This window comes from Anabrus simplex, chromosome 12, assembly GCF_040414725.1.
Source record: "Anabrus simplex isolate iqAnaSimp1 chromosome 12, ASM4041472v1, whole genome shotgun sequence".
In the NCBI taxonomy this organism is placed as follows: Eukaryota; Metazoa; Arthropoda; class Insecta; order Orthoptera; family Tettigoniidae; genus Anabrus; species Anabrus simplex.
The window spans coordinates 10,223,754-10,242,784 of record NC_090276.1 but is presented as its reverse complement, the minus strand read 5'-3'; the positions used below and the strand labels follow the sequence as shown (position 1 = coordinate 10,242,784).

The following is a 19,031-nucleotide window of genomic DNA, read 5'->3' as shown; positions in this document are numbered from 1 at the left end:
AGAAAACTTTTGTGTTAGCACCGGTATATATTATTCTAATATTTATTGGTGTATTTAAAATGAGATTCTTGTCGGCCGATGTCTTCCGTATTTTCTAATATCGCGATAATAAGAACCTCGTAGTATATTTACCTCGTATCATTTTGTGTGGTGAAATATTTTATTATAAACTTAATCGGTGTGTTGAAAGTTCTATTTTTGTCGGCCGATTTCATTTGTATCGTGTATCATTGCGATGACATCGAAAGCATTTTTCCCCATGTTTTTAAAAACTCACGTGTCGTGCAATCAGCTGTTGTTGTGGCGGCAACATCGCTTCGTGCGCCATTGCAGTGTGACCAACATTGTGCGAAGCTGTCATGTGCAACCTTACGACGGCCCACCTATAATTCCAGATAAAAACGTAAAATGAGACAAAAATTTGAAGTGTACACACAAAATTATAGCTCTATTCATATAGATAAACCATATACAGAGGGTCATAATAGAAAATATCACTTGATTTTGTCTGTCATTGGGCGACCCTGTAGCCACTTCAAGACGTTCTCTGTCCCATCTCCTGTCATGGCACTGGTCTCCACAACCGTGATCTCTTGTGGAATCTCCTTCTTAAGTCGAGATAACTGTAGCATCAATAGGGCTTCATTCCTCATCTGCCTATATGAGGTGTCCATCTTGGAGAGGGCAAGCAGCACCTTGAAACATAAAATATTCGAGAAAACATCAATTGATGAATCAGGTGTTCAGTTGTTAAAGATCTAATGTATATTACTCTTATCTGAAATGGCTTTTTATAGTATGATTTTTTGCTATTTGCTTTATGTCGCACCGACACAGATAGGTTTTATGGCGACGATGGGAAAGGAAAGACCTAGGAATGGGAAGGAAGCAGCCGTGGCTGTAATTCAGGTACAGCCCTAGCCTTTGGCTGGTGTGAAAATGGGAAACCACGGAAAGCCATCTTCAGGGCTACCGACAGTGGGGTTCGAACGCACTATCTCCCGGATGCGAGGTCACAGCTGTGCGCTCCTAACCGCACGGCCAACTCGCCGGATGTAGTACGATTTATATTCATGCCCGGTTCTATTCCTGTACGCAACAAAAGTATAATTAATAGATCATGTGTGGTGACCGTCGCCAGATTATTGAATCCCTTGCCACGTCAGGTCAGAGAAACTGCCTCTTTGTCAAGATTTAATGTCGCCTGCCGAGACCACCTGCTGCGGATAGCTGACTGAATGGTTGACGAATGAATGAGTATATGCCTCAGAATTAGTTAGATATTTTAATAGCATTTTAGTAATAGGACCTTGGAAATAATATTATTCATTATAGTTGTAAGAGAAACATATTAGATTATTATTATGTGTTCTTAATTGTGTTTTGATTTTATTTAATTCTTAGATTGCTATAGGAAAATGAAATGCCCTTTTCTACTTATTGCAGTATTTAGTTTTATTATTGTGTACTCTTTAGCCTCCGTGGCTCAGGCGGCAGCACCCGGCCTCTCACCGCTGGGTTCCGTGATTCAAATCCCGGTCACTCCATGTGAGATTTGTGCTGGACAAAGCGGAGGTGGGACAGGATTTTTCCGGGTACTCCGGTTTTTTCTGTCATCTTTCATTCCAGCGATACTCTCCAATATCATTTCATTTCATCTGTCAGTCATTAATCATTTCCCCCGAGGAGTGGGACAGGCTTCGGCAGCCGGCACAGTTCATATCCTCGCCGCTAAATGGGGCTTCATTCATTCCATTCCTGACCCGTTCAAATGACTGGAAATAGGCTGTAAATTTTCATTTTTTCATATTGTGTTCCCTTAAAGAATTTTCTTTAATTTAATGTTTCATGCTCAACTTTTATGATCTTTATTATGTGATGTTTACTTTAAAACACAAAATTAAATTATGTCAGTTTTTAATAATTAATTCACTTTGTAATTTATTGAAATTCATTTGAATACTATTAATTTATTGAGTTTCAACTATTTAAATTTATTTTTGATATTTTATCATTGATTGTAGTTAAAATATGGTTAAGTGTGCGGGAGGCCCTCGAGCACTAACTTCGCCTCCGAACAAAAAGGAACTAATAAATAAATCAACTTGGTAGGAGTCATGACTCTGGCAAATGGTAGTGAAGTGCGTTGTTGCCAATCATCTGCAACATGAAAATATTGGATTCAGCAAGAGAATCCAACTTGACCCTTTCACTCCAACTCCAACACATAACCTGCAAGAGGTGCCCCTGCTAAGCCGAGCAACCCAGTGGAAGGTTGGGTACCAATCCCATCGAGAAGTTGGGTCGGCGAACAGATCATTCCTGGGGGCTTCAAGGCTTACAACCTTGACAGTTAACAAATTGTTACCTGCGGGTAACCACCCTAAAATTTTCTTAAATCTCGCAACATGGAGAAAACGACCAACGGAAAAACTACCCCAGGTGGTATAAAAATCCACCTCCAGTTTTGATGGGGCAAGCAAGCCTTTGGATTCTGGCGAGCTTGTACCTTCATGTGAGACGAAGAAACGTTTTAAGTTCTTCGCGACCATCAATATCAACTCCCTTCTAGAGACAGGAAAACTAAAACATACACAAGAAGTTTTAACTGAACACAGCATCCTGATAACAGCTGTACAAAAGACAAGATTCCTCGATCAAGAAGTGATAGAATCACAAGGTTATCGGATCTACAAAGGGAAACCAGGTGAAAGAGTGATGAAAAATGTGCCTCGCTTGGGGACAGGCTCCATAGTCAGCAACAAAATGATCAACTCCATCATCTCCTTTTCATCTCCAAACGGAAGAACGTCCACTATCGTTTTTAAAACTCTTAACAAAGCATGCAGAGTTGTCAACTTCCATGCACCTACTAATGACAACAACAGGAAGGATATTGAAAATGTGGAAAACTTTTGGAGGGTACTCGAAGAGACAATGGACCGGATCAAAAAGCACCACATAACTATTTTAATGGGCGACTTTAACGCCCAGATTGGCAAAGAGAGAAAATTCAAGAACATAGTTGGAGATTACCTAGCCCACAAGAGGACCAACAGGAGTGGAGAAAGGCTGATTGACCTGTGCAGATATTACAACCTAGTCCTCAAATCTACAGCTTTCAAACGCCATCCTAGGAAACCTATGACTTAGAGATGCCCAAATCCAATGCCTGGGAAATTCCAACTGGACTACGTAGCCATCAGTAGAAAGAACAGCAAAGAAGTGCTGAATGTCAAAGTATTGAGAAGTGCACATTGATTCAGACCACTATATTTCTTTGATCAAAACAAATTTCATCCCTCTTAAAAGAAGCAGAGAAAACCATTGCATCAAGTCGCGAATTCCAAGGTTCAATCCAGCCAAGCTGAAAGATAACAATAACTTCACCGAGACCCTGGCTAAAAACAAAGACAAAAAATATTGGCCCCAACTACAGAAGGCACTAATAAATGCAGCGACAACAACCATCCCGGCGGTCAGAAAGAACAAACATCCATAGTGGACAACTATTTGTGACAAAGCAATAGAAGAGAGAAAGCAAGCATGGCTAAAATGGAACCGTAACAAAAGTCTGGATAACCATCAAAACTTCTTAGAAGCTAGGAAAACTGCTACTAAAATTATCAGGAACACCAACAGGCGGTACAATAAAGATATCATTGAACAAGCAGAGAGGGATTTTCAAAAAAACAACACTAGAGACTTCCACCAAACTTTTAAATCTCAAATAACACCCTTCTCAGCCCCTACACTTAACCTTCGGGGAGCTGACGGAAAGCTGAAAATGAACAATGAAGAGTGCACCACAGTTCTAGCAGAGTACTTCAACAACCTTCTAAATCCAAAGAAACCCAAGAAGAAACTGCATTTCGAACCTCAGAATGTTACTAAGTCGGACTCTCTCCCACCAACAAAGGGGAAGATCCAGAAAGCCATTTCAGAATTGAAATGTAACAAAGCAGCGGGCGAGGATGGAATCATAGCAGAGCTCTGAAAATACTCTGATGAGGAATCAATCCAAAGTATCCATGAAATCATATCTAATATCTGGGTGACAGAAGCGTTACCTAGCGACTGGACCTCAGCTATCATCCACCCGTTACACAAAAAAGGCGACAAATCAGATCTCAACAACTACAGAGGGATTTCCCTTGTATCAGTGACGTACAAGATACTCTCCAAAGTATTACTCACAAGAGTAGAGGCTCAACTAGATTCCTGCATCGGAGAGTACCAGGCTGGGTTTCGCAAGTTAAGATCACGCGCCGAACAAATCCTGAACCTCACAACCATCATCACTTACAAAAACCTAAGCGCCTCACCCTACGTAGCAACATTTGTTGAGTTTCAGAAGGCCTATTCAGTAGATAGGCACTTACTGAACTGGGACTAGATAAGAAAATCTTAAATCTAGTGAAAGCAACTCTTACTAACACTACAGCCAGAATCAAATTCAGAGGGGAACAGTCTCAGAGCTTTGAGATCAAAACAGGTCTTAGACAAGGGGATGGCCTATCTCCAATCCTCTTTTACTGCCTTCTCGAAAAAGTCATTCGAGAGTGGACGAAAATGCTAAAAAATGTCTCTGGATTGAGAATAGGCTACAAGAAAGACAAGTTAACTGTCAACTGTTTAGCCTTCGCAGACGACCTTACACTCCTGGCATATGTGTGGAGGAAGCTATCCATCAACTATCCTCTCTCGACCACATAGCAGCTAAAGTAGGGCTGAAGATCGCCATCAACAAAACACAGTTTATCACCAACATCAAAGATGCACCCAAATCAATCCCACTGGGGGACAAAACAGTACAAAGGACTAACACATTCAAATACCTAGGAGAATGGATAATCCCAAACATGAATGAAGATCAGGCCATAAACAGCAGATGCAACAAACTAGAAAGCGCCTGCCACCTATGTAAGAATATATACAAATCCAAACGCTCTCCCTTAACCTCAAAATCAGGCATTACACTACTGTAGTGAGACCGTCAGTACTATACGCCTCAGAATGCCTAAACATCGTAAGAAAAGGGCAACTTAGAAAACTGGAGCTGAAGGAAAGGAAGATCCTGAGAAAAATCATGGGCCCTATTAAAGAAGAAGGCAAATACAGAATCAGGCACAACAACGAACTGTACCAACAATTGGAGAGCATTACAACATCTATGAGGAAGAGGAGATTGAACTTCTATGGTCATGTCATGAGAATGGACAATCAGAGGCTCACCTCCAGAAACTTCCACACCATCTCTAGAGGGAAAGCGACTAATGCCAAGTGGGCAAGACTCGTCAGAAAAGACCTTCAAGAATTGGACACTGCTCCGTGAAATTTATGACAGGAATAGGCACAGAACGTTGATCAGAACATCAAACTCACTCCAGTCACTAACAGAAAAAACAGTACGTCCGGGAGGAGGTGTGAAATGGACTCAGGAGCGAAAAGACATTCACAGTGCAAGAATGAAGGAGTACTGGGCAAAGAAGAAAGCTGCTAGAGATAAGAACCACGTGGTCAATAGCAGGCCCAAACGGAACTCAAAAAATATATAATGAATAAATAAATAAATGCATTAATTAACAATTAAATTAATTCAAATCTGATTAAAATTTTACTTAACACATGTTAACAAATTAATTTAACACTCCAGTTTTAAATTTTCCTGATTTCGATTACGTTAGAATATTGGTCTAGACTGGTAAGACCATTGGTCTGAAGCAAGTCGTTGACTACGTAAGCAAGGCCACAGGATAGGAAGTGGAACGGATTTCATTGTTATTGTCATTGAAATCTATATAGGCACCAGATGAACAGAAAGGAATTTTGTAAACTGGCATGATCAGACACAGTCAATTTGGAAAGACAGAATTTCAAAACATTAGACAATATTCACCAAAGAAGAATCAATAGTGAGGTCAACGGAGGCTCCAGTTCTGATACGTTTCCCCCAGCCAGCAATTGCTTTTCTGAAATACTCAGCTCGGATGTTTAGCTATAGAGTTACTGCTTTTTATAGACTGATTATCTGAACATTTTTAGAGCAACCAATAACCATGGAAATGTCCTCACTAGCGATTGAATAACACTGGCTGAGAAGAATACAGACAGTTCATCATGGATAGAAAAATTACCAATGCCAAATACTGATGTGTCTTATTAAACAGTGAAACAGAGGAGCATTGCGCTGTCCATCAATACAGTGGTGGTGGTGGTGATTATGGTTTTAATAGGAAGTACAACTAGGCAACCATCCTCTATGTAACACTAATCAGAGAGAAAAATGGAAGGGATCCGACATTTCGAAAAATGAAGATATCAGCCAATGAAGGACATGGGCCATGAAGGGCGTGAAAATGAAAGACTCCCTAGCCCTCGGAAACCTAATAGCGTCGGGGTCGTAAAAAAGAGTTGACCAAGGAAGGTCGGATAGGGCAGATGAAAGTGAGGAGCCTAGCACAAACAAGTGGAAGCAATGCCAGGCCTCAGCTAAGGGCCCCGTGGTCGCCAACCCACGATCCAAAATTCATAGCCACAAGGGCGCCTTTTAGTCGCCTCTTACGACAGGCAGGGGATACCATGGGTGTTATTCTACCGCTCCCACCCACAGGAGGATCCATCGATGCATTTTTGTGTTATTTCCGAGAAACTGTTCCAATCAATCAATCAATCAATCAATCAATCAATCAATCAATCAATACTGATCTGCATTTAGGGCAGTCGCCCAGGTGGCAGATTCCCTATCTATTGTTTTCCTAGCCTTTTCTTAAATGATTGCAAAGAATTGGAAATTTATTGAACATCTCTCTTGGCAAGTTATTCCAATCCCTAACTCCCCTTCCTATAAACGAACATTTACCCCAATTTGTCCTCTTGAATTCCAACTTTATCTTCATATTGTGATCTTTCCTACTTTTAAAGACACCACTCATACTTATTCGTCTACTGATGTCATTCCACGCCATCTCTCCACTGATAACTCGGAACATACCACCTAGTTGAGCAGCCCGTCTCCTTTCTCCCAAGTCTTTCCAGCCCAAACTTTGGAATATTTTTGAAACGCTACTCTTTTGTCGGAAATAACCCCCATACTCTAGTTGGGGTCCTACCAGAGACTTATATGCCCTCTCTTTCTCATCCTTACTACAACCCCTAAATACCCTCATAACCATCTGCAGAGATCTGTACCCTTTATTTACAATCATATTTATGTGATAACCCCAATGAAGATCTTTCCTTTTATTAACACCTAGGTACTTACAATGATCCCCGAAAAGAACCTTCACCCCATCAACGCAGTAATTAAAACTGAGAGAACCTTTCCTATTTGTGAAACTCACAATCTGACTTTTAACCCCGTTTATCATCATACGATTGCCTACTGTCCATCTAACAACATTATTCATTCATTCATTTCAATTAATTCCAACGAGCCTGCAGGCTCATACATAGGAATTGTACAGGACATTACATACTGGCGGGCACTTACACATCAAAATATAGTTTGTGTATATAAGATTAGTAGTAAACGGTCGAGCAAATAAACACATACAATATGTAAAATATGTACATCATCAATATGAGGATTACAAAGAATAAATTCTGACTGTATTTACATTTACATGACATGAAAGTTGCAAAGGTACAAGAATAGATTATAGAGTGTTTTCATTTACATAACATAAGAGTTGCAGAAGTACAAGAATAGATTATCGAGGTCATTTTGCAGTTGCTCACAAACTTGTAACTTATTTATTACCCAGTATAGAATAATATCGTCTGAAAATAATATCGTCTAAATTTCACACGTCGGGCTTTACGTTAAACAAATACACAAACGGTGAAGGTCTTCATTGTTCCCAAGTTTATAGAGGTATTTAAATACAATGGGTGTGTTCAAGAAGGAGTTTGTGACATTATTGTAACGATTATGAGGATGATGTAGAGAGATGTGAAAGCTCGATAATTAAGCGCAAGGGAAAACCGGAAAAGGGCGAAAGAATTGAGAACTTTTGAACAAAACCTCTCAATTACAGTGTTTATAAATTGGGAAGATATACTGCGAGAATCATCATCGGAAAAAACAAGAATGTTAGTACCGGTACTAATAATTTGATAATCTTCCAGGTAATGCAGCAGTCACTTAGTTTCAATAGCCCCTGTGGGCGGGGGCGGTAGAATAACACCCACGGAGCAAAATGAACAGAAATTAACGTCGTAAAAGTAACACAAATGTAGCCCTACTTACAGAGCATGAAAATACAGAACAGAAAACCTTGAACAAAATAATATAACATCAAGAATAGCACAGTCCTTTCATTAAATGTAAATGAAGTGTTAATTGTTGACTTTCACAATGTGAAAATATTTTAAAACATTGTTTGCATGTAGTGTAACATTCGTACGAATTGTTTCTTACACATTTTCCATTTCAGCATAAGTGGATGCACATCTCAGAAAAGAGTTCCCTCTGTGGGCGGGGGCGGTAGAATAACACTCACGGTGCAAATATGAACAGAAATTAACGTCGTAAAAGTAACAATTGCATGTAGATAAAACCTCGAATATTACATCCGTTAAAATTAAAACCACCAACGAGCTAGAAAGAGGACTATAGAGTGGTGATTGGACCGCGATATGTGAATCTACTTGAACGCTGCGTCCGCCATATTCTAAGCGATCAGATCAAATGGACGTATTGATGAAGCAAGTACAGAGACTACGGGAAAAAATACCGTTTTACAGTTTTTTTAATTAGGGAAGCACTCAAAGATGAAAAATGCCTGTTTAAAAGGACTTTAAAAATACAAAGTACAGGCTACATGCTTAACGGTACATATTTTATAAAGAAAGAAAATTAAACCATTTTTAGTAATTACAAAAGAAATCACAATGGATTGCCATTAAGCAAATTTAGCCCTACTTACAGAGCATGAAAATACAGAACAGAAAACCTTGAACAAAATAATATAACATCAAGAATTAATTCATATAATAATAATAATAATAATAATAATAATATGAGCAATCCGGGTTCTAAAACAAACAACCGTCAGTATTTTTATGCTGAGTCAGCACCAGAGGTCATTGATTCCATGACTTGACGGTCATGTGGCCATGACGTCACGGCCACGTGCTATTGTTCACAAACACGACCACGTGCTCGTGACAGCTGTCATCTTGATAAGTCTTAACCTCACTGTTTCGAGCATGTACTCGTGTTTTGGCGCGGAATTTGAATAAGAGAACGTGGCTAACCTCACTACTATCATCTTGACAGCACTAACCTGAATTTTTGAGCACATGTACTTGCTTGGCGCGGAATTTGAATAATAGAACGTGAGGTAGTTTCAGAGATTATTTATTCTAGCATTAATCAGAGAGAGATCAGGGTTCGAATCCATGTTTGTAATAGTCAATTTTTTGAGAAACGATAAACATGTGCTGCATGTGTTAGAGATTTGTTTATTCTGGCATTGAACAGGAGATCAGCATTCGAATCCATATCTGTAATAGAGATCTTTCTATTCTGTCACGGTGACTATGTGTTTGCGTCATGCACTTGATGTTTTATATATATATATATATATATATATAGATCAATGCATGTGTGCGTATGCTATAAGAAAAGTTTTTCCGTTGTCATGTATTGACAGCTCGTGAAATAAGGAGAGATAGGTAGTTCTCCGTTGAGTTTTCTCTTCAGAACACGATATAATATATACTGGCTATTCACATCTTTACATGTATATTTGAAAATTATGTGTAAGGTAAGATAACAACACACTATGTATGTTCTAAACACGAAATTGTTGCTCTTGGTAGAGGGCATAACGCAATGCATATCCGGTCCTCTGTAACAGGATTGACTGTCGACATATTTAGTCTTGTGCCGGTTCAATAAGGAGGGGATGTTACGCGTCGGATAGAGACGTAAAATCTTGCGCAAGATGGGGACTAGAAGGGGGAATCTCACAAGATGGCATCGGAAAGGGCATCTCGCTATAAAACTATGCGGTGTAAGGTAAGACCACCCCAAGATGGCGTCGGGAAGAGGGATCTGGCAAGATGGTGTGGGGACGGAGGAGATGGCCACCCTGTGAGGTTAGGCCCCTCCAAGATGGTGTCGGGGAAGGGGGATCCGGCATCATGGTATCGAGATGGGCAGCTAGCCTTAAAAATAGGGTCCTCTAAGGTTAGGACCCTCCAAGATAGTGTCGGTAAGGGGCATCTGACGAGATGGTGTCGGAAAGGGTTATCTAGCCTTAAAACTTAGACCTGTGAGGTTAGCCCCCTCTAAGATGGTGTCCGGAAGGGGCATCTAGTTTAGAACTAGGACTCTGTGAGGTTAGGCCATTCCAAGATGGAGTCGGGAAGGGGATCTGGCAAGATGGCGTTGGGAAGGGCATCTGGCCGTAAAACCAGGTTCTGTGTAGTTAATCCCCAGTCGTTCTCTCTTTTCACACACCTGTTAAAAAGCACGTGGCTAAGTTCCGTCAAGCTGTGAGGTTAGAGTCGTTCTCTTTTATAAAAATTACGCGCCACACACTTGTCAAAAAAGCACGTGGCTAAGTCCCGTCAAGATGACAGCTATGAGGTTAGGATCGTTACCTTTTTTCAAAATTCTGCGCCTCACACTTGTTAAAAAGCACATGGCTAAGTTCCGTTAAGATGACAGCAGTGAGATTAGGGTCGTTCTCTTATTCAAAATTCCGCGCCTCACATCTGTTAAAAATCGCGTGGTTAGGACCTGTCAAGATGACAGCAGTGAGGTTTGCCACGTTCTGTTATTCAAATTCCGCGCCAAATAAGTGCACGTGCCCAAAATTCAGGTTAGGACCCGTCAAGATGATGTGGTACTGTTTGTAAACAATAGGACGTGGCCGTGACGTCATAGCCACGTGACCGTGACATCATGGGGTCAATGACCTCGGGTGCTGACTCAGCACAAAAATTGCTGACGGTTGTTAATTTTAGAACCCGTATTGCTCCTCCTCCTCCTCCTCCTCCTACTACTACTACTACTAATAATAATAATAATAATAAACCCGAACCCAAACCCAAACCCAGACTCATCCCCACCTACACAAGAGGAAATACACCGACACATACAACGACTGAAAAACAACAAGGCATCCGGAGACGACGGCATCATAGCAGAGCTTCTTAAACATCTAGGAAAGAATTCTCTCCAAGAACTCACACAAATCATACAAGAAATTTGGACAACGGAAAAACTACCAGAAAATTGGACAAACGCCCTCCTCGTTCCACTTCACAAAAAAGGTGACCGAACAGATGTGAACAATTACAGGGGAATTTCCCTGGTGCAAGTCACATACAAAATCCTCTCTGCAGTCCTCCTCCAAAGAACACAGGAACAACTAGAACCACTCATAGGTGAATACCAAGCGGGCTTCAGGCCCCACAGATCCTGTGCAGAACAGATACTCAACCTGAAAACCATCTTGAAACTACGACACACAAGAAAACAACCCACAATCTGCACCTTCGTGGACTTCCAGAAAGCATACGACTCCATTGACTGGCAATCTCTCTTCCAAACACTGAGTGAGTACGGACTGGACAACAAGACTCAAAAAATCATCAGACTAACTCTCACCAACACAACCTCCCAAGTAAAATTCATGGGAAATATACCTGAAAAATTTCAGATAAAAACCGGTGTCCGGCAAGGAGATGGACTTTCCCCACTAGTCTTTAACATAGCCCTGGACAAAATCATGAGAGAATGGGAACAAGCTCTAGAAGCTCAAGGAAATTGGCAACCATTAAGTATGACAAGAAGACATGTAAAAATCTCCTGTCTCGCTTTCGCAGATGATCTCGCGATCCTTGCAACAAACGAACAACAGGCAATCAGCCAAATTGAAACTCTCAAGAAATGTTCAGAAAAATTCGGCCTACAAATCTCCTTCTCAAAAACCAAGGTCATGTGCAACCACTGCAGCCTCCAGAATTTGAACACGAAATTTGGCACAATCGAAAAAGTAACTGAGTTCCGATATCTCGGAGAAATTATAGTACCAACAGGAAAAGAACAGAAGGCCCTCGAGGTCCGCATCCAGAAAATGAAGAGAGCCCTCGGCCGAACGCAAAACATTTACAACAAAAAATGCCTTTCAATATTCACCAAAATTCGACATTACAACACTGTGATCAAACCTGAAATACTATACGCGAGTGAAACACTGGATCTCCACAGGAAAACAGTACTCGAAGACATCCTGAAAGAGGAACGTAAAATCATCAGAAAAATTCTCGGCCCAAAACTGACTGACGAAGGATATAGACTGCAATCTCGTACAAAAACCGAGGAGCTCTCAAACCTTGCGGCCGACATCAGAAAAAGACGCCTGAAATTTTACGGACACATCAAACGCCTTCCAGAAAACAGACTGACAAGAATCTTACTTGAGGCAACAGAAAACATCAAAACAAATAGGTGGACAACGGAAATCCGCCAAGACCTGGAAAAATCAGGAATCAAAGTGGCCGACATCGCTAACCGAACCTGCTACAGAATGAAAATCAACAAGTGGGAAGTAGAGTCAGAGAGAAACCACAAAAAGAAGACAGGAGCTAAGTGGACAGAAGAACGAAGAACCACGATGAGAGAAAAACTGAAGGCTGCCTGGCAAAGAAGGAAATGCACAACTTCTAAGTGAGCTTTGCGTGATAAGTTTTTTTGGTCTTTTTCGCATCTAATAATAATAATAATAATAATAATAATAATAATAATAATAATAATAATAATAATAATAATAATAATAATAATAATAATAATAATAATAATAATTCCTGGTCTCTTCCCAGTTACCTGGATTTGGCATTCCGTATGGATTCGGCCTAATTTTGAGGCCAGATGTCCTTCCTGACGCCAACCCTAGGTGGAGAAATGTATTCACTATTGCATGCCTCTGGGGTGGTTTGTAGTATGTTCTGTTGTATGTAGATGAAGATGGTTATCCAATCTTCGATCCAGAAGTATTAGCTATCGACTACCTATTTAAAATCCTCAACCCGGTCGAATTCGGAGCCCTCTGAACCTAAGGCCAGCACGCTGATAATTCAGCCAAGGAGCCGGACACTAAGCAACTTGGCAGGTTCGATCCTGGCTCAGTCCGATGGTATTTGAAGGTGCCCAAATCCGTCAGCCTCGTGTTAGTAGATTTACTGGCACGTAAAAGAACTCCTGCGGGACAACATTCCGGTGTATCCGAAAAATTAGTAGTTAGTGGGACGTAATAATAATAATAATAATAATAATAATAATAATAATAATAATAAAAATAATAATAATAAAATTTACGAAAAATACGTATTCCAGAACCGTGGAGGTGAACAATGGCGTAATTAAGTATCCCATAATAATTTATTATTATTATTATTAAAATTAAATTTGGAACAAAAAGTTGTAGGAAAAACAGTTTAAAGTAATTGTTTAAAAAGAGGACAGTCCTTCTTGTGTTAAAGATTTTAATCACATACTTCCCTGAATAATTCAGTTCGATATTTTTGGACGGAAATTCTGATAATACCGCCACTCAGGTACGTCTTACCGCTACGATGGGATAGGACAAGGCTAGTACTGCGAAGGAAGTGGCAATGGCCGTCATTAAGGCACAGCAGCCGCCGTATTTGCCTTATGTGAAAATGGGAACCACGTAAAACCATTTATCAGGGCTGTCGACAGTGGGATTCGAACTCACTATATCCCGAATTCAAGCTATATGCCGCGAACCACGTAGCTAACTCGTTCAGTAGTAGTGGTGGTGTTGGACTGAAAATCCTCATATTACTCCGTACCGTTAGTAGAGGGGATGAGGTGACTAGGAAGTTCAAAATACTGTAGGTGTGGCGTTGAACAGTAAGCGTCTTGTATCGTCGTTGTTCTCTATATATTTATTTTCAAAATGCCGGGTACTGTGCTCTGTAGGATACCATTTAATAATAAATAGTGATATTGGTTTTTCGTCCTACCAACTACTTTGTATGCTTTTCGGAGGAGCTGAGGTGCCGGAGTTTTGTCCCTCCGGAGTTCCTTTACGGACCGGTAAATCTACTGACACACGAGTGACGTATTTGAACACTTTCAAATACAAAACAATCCAACTTGGGTTCTACCGTCTGAGCCACTCAGCCAGGCAGGATAACGTTTATCGTGTTTGGCTGTTTGGTCAGTTCCTACAAGAAAATAAAAGTAGACCTACTGTACACATGCTGGATTGAGCTACACAGGTAAAGCAATTCCGCTAATCGCTAAAAACGGTGTACTTTAGTGAAAAGAAAAATCATATTTAGAAAATGATATATCCTTTATGTTTTCACTGCAATTTATGCAGTAGGATGTCACAGACATTTATTCGATCTAATCTATTAAAAGTAGCGGACTGTAAACAGAACTAACTATATGGATGGCGCTTAAAATATGGAGTTGCTATTTGGCCTTGGCGCCACCCAGAGCGCTGTAGCAGCCACTGTATAGTCTTCTTTCTAGCTCGCTGAAAATCACACTGAGACCCCCGACTGAACTTCTATATGAAGCGGTGTTGACAGGCGCCGAGAGGTTGTCTGCGATCGACGTGACATCTTGCGGCGAACTTTTCTTGTCTTCTGTTGTGTAATGGCGGAGAGACATGTCTTTGAACAGCTGTTTTCTAGCCGTGTACTTCTAAAACTCACCGTGATGAACACGTGTAATCACATATTTCTTTAATTTATACAACAAAATTGGTCTAAATTATGTAGGCCTACGGATTTTTTTTATAAAAACCATATTCGGAACACTTGATTGTACAAAATATGTTGTTTGTGCATTCTTTTTAACTCGTGCGCATGGGCGCCCGCAGGATCTTTTCCAGGGGGGGGGGCACATTAACAATTTTCTTGAATATAAAAACCAATATAACGTCAGCAACATTAAATTGTTTACAGAAACTTCCAGTTATAACATATGCTAGATGACTGTCAGTAATTTCAGTTTATGAAATAATCTGGTATGATATTAAACAGTTGAACATCAACATCTTTAGAATTCCAGGGGGGGGGCACTTCCCTCCCCCCTTGCGGGCGACCATGTTCGTGCGCATATTTTGTGTGAGGGAAGGATATTAGGATAAATGCGATACAGCTAATGTTACTTTCTTTGTAACAATATAGTATTTTAATATCATTCGTTGAAATCGGTGTGGCTTCCGGAGAGGCCTGGTGCAGTTCTTTCGATTTGACGCCTGATAGGCGACCAGATCGTCTGTGAAAATGGAGCCCTACCTATCATGAATTCTAATGCTCAAGACGGCATACAAACCCAGACCCCGAAATTTCGGAATTAAACAATGAATGTTAAAGTCCTTAGACCAAAGGCCAGCACACTAACTATTTAACCACGATAAAGCCGGACATTAATTGAAATCAGCACACTGCAACAGTCATTTTAAGCTAGATGTACATTGTTTAATAACATTCACTGAAATAATCACATTGCAGGAAAATACCCCCTGTGGGTGGGGGCGGTAGAACGAAGACGCACGGTATCTCCTTCCTGTCGTAAGGAGCCACTAAAATGGGCGCCATTGGCTCTTAACTAGGAAGCCTGGGTTGGTGAATACGGGCCCTTTAGCCTTTGGTCCAATCCCGGGTTCCATTTCCAGCCGGATTGACTATAAGTCAACTACAGATTCCGTAATCCCGTCTAACTCACTAGCTGACACTGGTAAGTTCTGCTGTTAACGAATCGATTTCTTTCACAGCAAATGTCGGATACTTTTCACAAAATTCGTGGAAGATGTTTAAAAACAATAATGGTTTTTTCACCACTTTTCAGAGGCTATATTTCACAACTTTCGCTATCTTTATACGACGCTATTCGTAATTAAATATATCGTACCGGTAATTGAACTCTCAGTTAGACTTTTGCAATATTTACCTTACGAAACAATTTCTCCCAATAAAATGTACTACCGGTACATAAGGTTATAATGCATATGTAATACTCTCGAATGCATTTAGTTAAGTTACAATATGCCGTAAATGTAATAAAGTAAGTAATATTAGTTGAACAAAACTGCAGGGCCGGCAGCCAATCAGAGTATGACCTTCCCACGTGTATTTGTTTACATCGGAGGGTAGCTTCTATTCTATCCTCTTTGGTGTATAGTAAAGTTTCCATGGAACAACCTATACACTCGGTCGGCTCCGGCCCGCAGACCGTAGGTTGGAGACTCTTCCCTTATAGAGGATAGTTCTTCTTAAAGAGGGTGAGTGTACCAAAGATGAGTTTATAATGTGGACGTCTTCCAGACTCGAACCTTGATGTCGATGTCATGATCGTGTCGTCGAATACATAACAAGATACATTTACACTTATAACTCGTGAAAATAGAATCGTATCCATCTGAAAATAAGGAGGCTTCGTTCGAGACAAGAGGCTGTCCACTTTTACAACTCAATATTGATTATTATTAATTATTTACAATCAGAAAAGTATTAAAGAAGAGTATTTGCTATACGATACCGTACCGTACCTTTGTTTTCTGAAGGCTGGGTTCCGCTAGAATGGTGTATAGTAAGACTCCTGCTGCTGCTATTTGGCATAGGTTACTCGCATCCACAACGTATATAATTTTATGAACTCCTTGGTAATAGTTTCTCCAAATAGGGGCCATTGCCCCTCCAATTTCTCGGATTGTTATTTCTTTCTGATTCTCAAACTTGATAGTGACGAGATTAGTACCCACTGTCGGTACAGTGTTTGAAGTGAGATCGATGTTTTCTCTATTCTGTAACTTCTTCAACAATAATGTCTTTCCTGAGCTTGTAGGGCCTAAACAAAGGCACAACATGATTATAAAAACTGTTTAACTAATAATATGAAACAGAACGCGAACACCCGATACGATCCGCAGGACTTCACACGGGGTAATTAGGTTTCCATGGCAACATAACAAATGCGGAGTGCGGACGTTCATCAGCATAATATGTCGATGGGAAATTCACACACTGGAGTGAACTATATATTTGACATATTTCAAAATCTGCCCTCGTTATTCGAAATATATATTTTATAAACTTACTATAAATATAGAGTAGCGTCAGGAATGCAATGAACGACAGCGAAGAAATTGTAATCCATATAATTTCATTAAAATTCGTTTCGAATTCTATGAGCCATGGTTGAGATGCGCTCATAACGAGAAGGTGTCTGCTGCGCATTAGCAATGGAGCAGCTGGGCGAGGTTATCTTTCTGAATGCAGGTGAAATATTGAGCGAGTATTGGATTTCTGGAGCTCATTTTAGAGTTACGTGTAATAAATAGAAGATGACAGGATGTTTAAAATCATCCTATCGAGAAGTGGTTACCATGTATATTTCTTCACTTTGATTGCACGCTTAAGTAGGCTATCGAAATAAAACAGTTTTCCCTTTGCCACATCGATCGCTTCAGCATTGAATGCAGCCGATACTGATTGGAACTACGGACTTTTTTTACACCAGATATGCGGATTTTTTGTCTGATTAGAATGCTTGGTGGTTGCTTGGATCATCATACCTCCTCCAGAGAAATGTACGTAGTTTTCTACCTGCATATTACGTAAAAATCACATGACAGTCTGACGTGGAGAATGTGGTTGCACACCTGTCACTGAAGTTGTTTTGATTTATATCTTGATATGTTTTGCATACTTTCGTCATCGATCTATAGTGCGTGCTTATATCTTTCCGCCATGTGTGTGGAGTAAACAGTATAGTACATCAAGATAGTTCAGTGCATCAAGCATGCATACTATTTCTCCTATGGCTTGCTTTCATTTTTCAGATAACACCTAGTGGAATGAGTTGACAATAACAGTCTGGTTTGAACGGTACGTCTGTTTTCTAATCACAATGTCGAACATTATACCTCCGATGGTGTCATCTTCACCACCACCAATGGATGACAATATCGATGATGATGAAGACGACGAATTTGGAGATTTCGCATCTGCAAACTTGTCGTATGATATCGGAGGTGAGTTTCAGTTCTTATGCACCAATGTTTTTTAATGGTGTAGGAGTGTAATGGAAACAGGCCATGCAACGAGGGTTATGTTTCTCCATAACAATTTAAAATCGTGTGTAATATTTTTTACTGGCATGTTGCAATGCAGGTTAAACAAGAGATCAATATCTAATTTATTTATTAACAACTCCTTTCCCTCACCTCTTTCTGTTCTTGTATTCATCTGTCGGGATGTAACAAAGAAGACAGGCTAAATGATCAAATTCTACTGTCATGCCAATAAAAAGAGCCTATTTTTTAATAGAGTGTTGAAGTTCAGATTAATGGATAAAGTTATTTATTTACCAACTTTATTAGTTATTTAATATAGGCCTAGAAGTAATTATAGACCTACCAGAAAGTCTAAACACTTACACAGAACCACATCGTATCCTAACCTTTCTTTAAATAAAAATTTATTGAGATATAGCATACAGTCTAAATATGTAAGCAAGTACAGTATGTTATTTATTCAGCATTAAGCAGTTACATAAATAGCTTTCATCCACAGCATATGTGTTCAAAACTTAACTACACTACAATAACTAAGATCTTTTCACTTATGAACTACATAAGAAATAGGCCTACTTAGTTCTAATCTATGTCTTTTACATTGAAATGTGGTTCAGTGAACTATATTACAATTATCTGAGGTCAGGTCGATCAGCTTCCAAGCAGTGCAGTGTTCTCCCCAGAAATGACTATAATAAAATGGCGATGATAAAATTTCAATTTACCCCTCTCAGGGCATTGACAATAATATCAGACAGGTGAACATTAACTGCAAAATTTAACTATTTTAGTGTTATCAACTGATCACGACCAAGACATAAGTATTTGGAACTTCTAGTGTTCTACTGCTCCTTTATAATCATTTAACACCGGGGCGTACCACTCGGTTGCTGTGGAAAGCCATACGGGTTCGTGGCGTCGTGCAGAATTCACACTAATCAAGACATCGCTCGC

General features: G+C 40.0%; 2 protein-coding genes across 4 annotated transcripts in view; one reads left to right on the top strand and one right to left on the bottom strand.

Annotated features, from left to right (window-relative positions):
* Positions 1–420: 420 nt before the first annotated feature.
* On the bottom strand, positions 421–16,868 carry LOC136884340 (ADP-ribosylation factor-like protein 16). The gene is made up of 2 exons (XM_067156448.2): positions 16,551–16,868; positions 421–695 (listed from the first exon to the last, which is right to left on the bottom strand). Exons 1-2 carry the CDS (start codon positions 16,866–16,868, stop codon positions 495–497), a joined length of 519 nt encoding a protein of 172 aa, XP_067012549.1. The 3' UTR covers positions 421–494.
* A 369-nt stretch (positions 16,869–17,237) lies between these two features.
* The window catches only part of LOC136884338 (G patch domain-containing protein 1 homolog), a 41,286-nt gene continuing 39,492 nt past the window's right edge, over positions 17,238–19,031 (top strand). The window contains exons 1-2 of one of the 3 annotated variants that reach the window (XM_067156443.2): positions 17,238–17,591; positions 17,844–18,035. In XM_067156443.2, coding sequence (XP_067012544.2) covers positions 17,912–18,035 — 124 coding nt within the window. In that variant the 5' untranslated portion in view covers positions 17,238–17,591; positions 17,844–17,911. Of the gene's footprint in view, positions 17,592–17,646; positions 17,754–17,843; positions 18,036–19,031 lie in introns of those variants that run through there. The other 2 variants (XM_067156446.2, XM_067156445.2) reach the window with 2 other exon arrangements.

Bases quoted from the DNA above. Each gene is read 5' to 3' on its own strand.
- LOC136884340 (XM_067156448.2), bottom strand. From the start codon at position 16,868: ATGTTGTGCCTTTGTTTAGGCCCTACAAGCTCAGGAAAGACATTATTG. The intron at 696-16,550 runs GTACGGTACGGT...TTATGTTTCAAG, and splicing joins CCAGCCTTCAGAAAACAAAG to GTGCTGCTTGCCCTCTCCAA.